This window comes from Callorhinchus milii, unplaced genomic scaffold (assembly GCF_018977255.1).
Source record: "Callorhinchus milii isolate IMCB2004 unplaced genomic scaffold, IMCB_Cmil_1.0 Scaffold4, whole genome shotgun sequence".
NCBI lineage: Eukaryota > Metazoa > Chordata > Chondrichthyes > Chimaeriformes > Callorhinchidae > Callorhinchus > Callorhinchus milii.
In genome coordinates, this window is record NW_024704745.1 from 15,690,964 (window position 1) to 15,697,383 (window position 6,420).

Sequence of the window (6,420 nt, forward strand, 5' to 3'; positions counted from 1 at the left end):
TTCAGAATCTAATAAACTGGAGGAACAAGCTCGACGAGCTGAATGACCTCTTCCTATTTGCATATTCCTACCGCCATCAAACAACAATAATTGCTCATACAGATCTATATCAATTCTAAATAATTCTTTGGGTTCTCCAGAGTGTTATCCTTAACAGTAATCAAAGGGACACTTTGTATTGAGTATCATTTTTATTTTGTTTCAACATAAATTAATTGAGATTTTCTTCCTCCCTTTAGCAAACACTCACCTGGAGAATCCAAACTGCTGCAGCAGAAGATTGCTGAAATGAGTAAGTGTTTCCAATTTCCTTTCAAATGTATAATAATAATAAGCCTACTAATTGTAATGCTTTCATTACAATATTGCACACATGGCTTTTTTGTACCTCTTCTGTCTGTCCAACTATTCTGGGTAGGAATTCTGTCTATTCTCGCATTTTGGGGATTTTCATCAGCTGGAGTCTGCCACACATAGAAGTCCTTTGCTGTGATTAAGAATCTCTAGTTCCAGCTCCTGAGAACTCTAAAATCAGAGTGTCTGGTTGGCAGTGTGTAATTCCTTCCAAGTTCTCAACCAAGCTTTGAAGGGAAATTTGCTGTGTCAATGATCCGACTTTGGATATGCAAAAAAGCCAAACCAGAGTGCCTTACAATCTGGCACTGTTACAGTTATGAAGAAGTAATTGCAAGCTGGAGCAAACCAAATATGAATAGATCTAAAAGCCAAGCTTATCATCCAAGGCTAAACAGTATTAGCTTACCTAGTTGTTCCTCATAACCTAATAACATTGCAAATCAGCCCTTTGCCATTTTCCATATGTCCTGCATGGCCCCTTTATGTCATGATAATTAAAATTATGGCAGATACAGTGAATTAATCATGTATGTGTTTTAAAATTCAGATAGATATTTAATTCTCTAATTATTTTACATATTTTCTCATCATTCTCTTAGAATCATCTTTACTCCTCCAACCCATCTTATATTTATTGTGGTTCTGTAGCACAACAGCGATTTTCCACAGGGCAACTTAATATTATCATTGCTGTCCTGTTCAAAAATAGCACACAGTGCACTTAATGCTTAAATATCATTTACAAAAGTAACACTTGCAAAAATATGCTTTTGTCGTGAAACTCAAAAGGAGAATTTAGGATGTTTTTTTTCATCCAGAGTTGTTGGGATGTGAAATGCCACACCAACGAGGGTGATGAAGGTGAAGTTTATTGTAGTTTTCAAGAGGGAAATAGACAGGCATATGAAAGAGAAGAGTTTGAAGGGATATGGAGGTAAGGCAGGGCAGTGGGATTGAAGCAATGTCCTTGCTCTGTGGGCCGTTGCAGGTTTGATGGGTCAAATGGCCCCTTCCTATGCTGTAGATTTCTATTATGGAAAATTCTGCAAAGATGCACACTAATCAGATTCGAAGATTTGAATGGCCTTTTTTTCTAATCCAGTTAAAATAACTGCTACTGTACATCCTCTAACATCCTCTGGTAAAATAAATAATTTCTGTAATGTTTGATCAAGTATGCTGCTTCTTTTTAATCACAATGGGCTCTTTGATTTATTAGAATTGCTTTTACGTTCTGGTTGTTTTGGCTGAGCTTGTAACAAACACTTTTTCAATGTCCAATGTGTGAATTCGGGAAAGTACACTCAGGCATGGAATGCAAAGCACTTATTGCATAGTGTGGAAGAAAATAGTCAGTCTTGATACTTTGATTGAGGTCATTCATATTAAATTCAGAATTGAATTCCTTCTGCCTATTTTTTAGAATACATTAGAATATACAGTTAGGTAATATCAAATGTGATTGTTTCATTTTGACTCATTGTTGATTATATTCCTGTATAGCATCCACAAGGAATAAAATGCAAGAACAAAAAAAGAAAAACGGCAATGATGTTGTGAAGAAGGAAGAAAATTGACATTAAAGTGACTGATCCAGAATAATGTATACATTGCATGATCTTCTGTGGCAAGTCACTTATAAACTTCTCTTTTATGGCTATTTTTTCTTCTCAGTTTTAGTTTCTATTTAGCAGCAGTTATTTACTAGTGTAACCTGCTGTTGTAGAGGTTCTTAAGATATTTTAGAAAAAATGTTTTTCTGCACTATGCCTTAAATATGTAGCATGTGCCTAAAATTTTTATTACTGCTTTTATTTATATTTCTTTGAGTTTTTACTTTCTACAAGCTAGATTTGAGTTTATCCCACTTCAATTTCCTAGGTTTACAAGTTGCAAAAAGATGTGTCCATCGTAAGATTGGTTCTACTATTGAGGCAAATGAGTAATGTTTGTAATGAACAAGAGTAAGATGCAATAATGTGGCAAAATGCACCATCGCTTTAAATTTGTGCTTAGGTCCCACATCTCATATTTTTGAAAGTTTGAAACTGATGCACTATTTGAACATTCAAAAGTTTCCAGCAAATTTAATAACATATGAAAGTGTGAATATTCGGCCACACGACTGAGCATTGGCTTATATACCTCAAACATTCATAGACTTGAGAACTAAAACACAAAGACTACTAACACAAAGTATTGTCAGAATTATCTATACATTTGATAAACAAATTGTTGTGATCTTTGCTGCGATGCTGGGCTCGTGGTAAATGCTTGCGAAAATGCTCTCATAATAGACATTATTAATGACCCATAGACTGTTTTGATCACTGTATTGATGTCAAGTTGCTTTCCATTCATGACACCTAACAACTATGTCAAATTCTTCCTTTCTGTAAAACAGCTCGACAGAGGTGCAGAGGTAATCCATCTGTTTCTCTTAATTGGAATTAAGTGGTTAATCAGTATGAAGAATAAATATTTTTTTCATATTTAATATTTCTGATATGGAGCATATAAAAAAGCTTCTGAGTTCATTTATTCAGTAAGAAATATATTTGTACTGCACATTAAGAATTAAGGTACTGTTTTATAAATACGGCTTTGTTTCTTTATAGTGAATAAAGATATGTAAGAATTATCTGTTTAAATTGTTTTTGTAGCATTGCACTAAAAAAAAACAAAGATGAATTTTAAGTCTTAGAACAAATCGTAGCTGTCGTCACTCACTAATGCAGTGTTGCTCCAAGTTATGCACCTACATTAATTTCAGCGCCTTGTGACATCCCCCCGCCAGGAAAGCCACTATGTAAATGCAGTATGTTGTCGTAGTATACAAGACGGTCAGGAGAGGGAAACCTGAATGATTCCTGGGATTTGAGCTTCAAGGAAAGGCTGCAGAATCTGGGAATGGTCACACAATAGCAGGTGCCTCAGGAGAGATCTTATTGCATTTAAGAATATCAGGGACTCGGATTAAGGTTTGACATAAATCTACATGTATGAGGGTCAAAACGTAGAAGAGGGATAATGATTAGAAGGAATAACAGACAAGAATTGGACTGAACAAAATCAATAAGCTGCATATATACAGCAACTTTGACACGGAGAACATCTCAAGGCACGTTACAATGCCTGAGTGGAAGCTTGAGCCTGAGGGGTGGGGGAAGATGGAGGCCCAATGGAAGTACTACAAAAGGAATAAATAACAAGTACCCACTTTTATCCTCATTTTCGAATTTTCATTACATATTTAATGAGCTGGGAGTGAAAGAATTATAAAATGTCATAATACAGTATCAACATTTGGTTTCTTAAGGAGATGTGAATAAAAGAACACTATACAACAGCATACTACTGTAAAGAGAAGATTGCAACACATTTAAAATTAAAAACTACATTATAGTTTCAAAGGGGAAAAACAAGAGGTTCACTTGTTTAAACTGTTTGCTATTCTTCATATTCTCAGAAGTAAAGACAAATAAGTTATGATCCAGTGCTAAAGACAACCAAAAATTAACGGCCATTAGAATATTTATTTTATAAATACCTATACATTTTCCAGTTATTACAATTTATATCCTTACATTTGCATGTTGATGCATTACAGAAATATTTACTTGTCAAATTAATACAGTTGCATGGATTTTATTACATGCAAAACATTGTCTATCTGATAATCACACACAGATAATTAGACCTTTATCAGTACAATATAATACACAGGTAAGTTGCTCATCTAACAACTGATCCTCATATTTATGGTTGCAAATTTGAGAGAATTCGATAGTTATTTAGCAAAGAATTCAATCCAGGAGGAATGGAGATATGGTGTAGAATTATTTATTTTCTGAAAACATTTCAACACCCAAAATGAGGAAACTTATTAAATTGTTTTATTTAAAAAGAATATCTGCCTCAATAACAGCAGATCAAATGGAAAATTCAAAATAGCGGTGTAACAGGCTTGGGGAGCAGCATCTCATTAATAGGTAACAATTAAGAAATGAAATCTGATTTCATGATGCATGTTAGAAGGGAAGTTATGAAATGTTGATTTTATCCATTAGATTTGTAAAAATTATAGCATACAAGATCATCCAGCCTCTGCTGTGCTCTGCTCCTCCAATGAAGTTGTCCACTCTTTCCTGAACTTTCTCTATATATTACATACATCGAAAAGAAAGTAGGAAAAGGGCCCTGAGGCGCACACCCATTCCACCTGCCACCCGACTCGCATTACACTTTTCTCCTATTGTCAGCATCCCAACATCCCAGGGGAAGCAGAGAATAAAAAAAACTGCTCAAATGTTTTTAAGAGGGTAGTGATTAATCTAAGTTCAAAATATATAGTTCATGAATGGACATTGGAAAGACGTGATTCAGCAGAACTCTGTGGGTACAAATTATTTTTTGCCCATAGAGTATTGCACATGTCAGATAAGAAATGTAAATGTTGGATTGAACCAGTGGTAGATAGATCAGAGTGAATATTTATGGGTCAGATTGAGTCTTAATTGCACCTGCAATTTATGAGAATGGCATCAATCTTAACCTTTAAGTGCTGGGTAAAACCAGCACTGACAAGTGGAACATAACTGAATTTAGTTTTGAAATAATATATTGAATTGATGTCAATTTTAGATAAAATATGATCACCATTTGACGAAATGACATGTTCTCAGATATTTGTTTGTGTCCATTTATTACATGATATCCCAGTAATTTTAGCTAAGTGAGTTCTGATTATATTATTCCAATTTTGTAATATATAAAAAACAGCATTATTCATCTGTAATCAAATGTAAAATTGTGTACCACATTAACTCTTCACAAAATTCGAAGGGAAATAAATCCCTGGAAAGTAAGCATATTAAGGGAAATGGAAAGAAGGTAGTGAAACATCTGTCATAATCTAATAAAACTCAGGAGCAGGTAGGCTTGATACTCCGATTGCCTGTTCTTGTTCCTTACCAAAGTACTGATAGCAACAATTCTGGGCCAGGTACACAGTTTTAGGTGACGCAGGGGGTGGAGAGAAAAAAAGACTGTGGCAGCAACCATTTGGTTTATGTAGGGAGTGAGACTGGCTGGTTGTTGGTGGCAGAAAGGCCATGGATGGTGACCTATGGGCAAGAGGTTCTTTGTGCTGCTAAAGATAACAATTTTGATGATGTCACCTAAAGTGGGATTTTCCCATCAGTACACACCATATAATATTACTGCACAGAAATAGGCCATTTGGACCATCATTAAGGTTGTTAGAAGAATTTTCCCCCCGAATTCCCAACGAACAATTTTACGTGATTGTCTCTTGAAGCACTGACATTGTCAGAGCTCCTTTAGGAGGTGGGGGAGGCCATCAGAACAGAATTTTGAGAAAGTCCCAACAATTCTTACCTGCTGGGAGGTAACATTTTCAAAGTATTTCTTTGTAATATTTTGCCCCCTCAAAGTCATCCAGCAAAAATCCACATCAACCTAACAATACAATTTACATTATTCTACCCTGACCAACTGCTTTCCACGGCAGTATACATGATCATCTCAGTCTGTAGTTATTTTTATTATCTTCATTCCTGATATTTATCTCTTTCAAACAAGTTAATTGAGACTGCATTAAATATTACTTGGAATGTTTGGGTGTAGGCATATGTTTGTGGGTGAGAGGTGTGGGAAGTGGGATTTCCTCTAATAGATAGCATTGCTTGGGATGTCCTCCTGGAAAAAGTGCTACAAAAGGTGCTGATAACTTGCCGCTCCCAGGGAAAAGGAATTAGCGCCAAGTTATCCGGAGGGTGAGTTAATAATAATAATCCTTGCATTTGATATAGCGCCTTATCAGGTCTTCGAGACATCTCAAAGTGCTTCACAGAATATATCGTAAAGTGGATTAACTGTGCATTTTGGGGAGAAACGTAGCAGCCAGTTCTGCACAGTCCACTGAGAGGATTATTACCCCTGGAAAGTGATCCGGCAATCGACTGACAACCAGATTCCTAATTACAGCTAGGTAACCGGAGGCATGTGGAGTAAGGAACCTTGTCTTTCGCACCGCCCTGA

At 35.7% G+C, this 6,420-nt stretch overlaps 1 protein-coding gene across 2 annotated transcripts in view; it reads left to right on the top strand.

Annotated features, from left to right (window-relative positions):
- rb1 (retinoblastoma 1) overlaps positions 1-2,998 on the top strand; it is a 65,072-nt gene extending 62,074 nt beyond the window's left edge. For both annotated transcript variants that reach the window (XM_042334178.1, XM_042334179.1), the window contains exons 26-27: positions 240-292; positions 1,861-2,998. In XM_042334178.1, coding sequence (XP_042190112.1) covers positions 240-292; positions 1,861-1,934 — 127 coding nt within the window. In that variant the 3' untranslated portion in view covers positions 1,935-2,998. The remainder of the gene's footprint in view (positions 1-239; positions 293-1,860) is intronic.
- Positions 2,999-6,420: the final 3,422 nt, after the last annotated feature.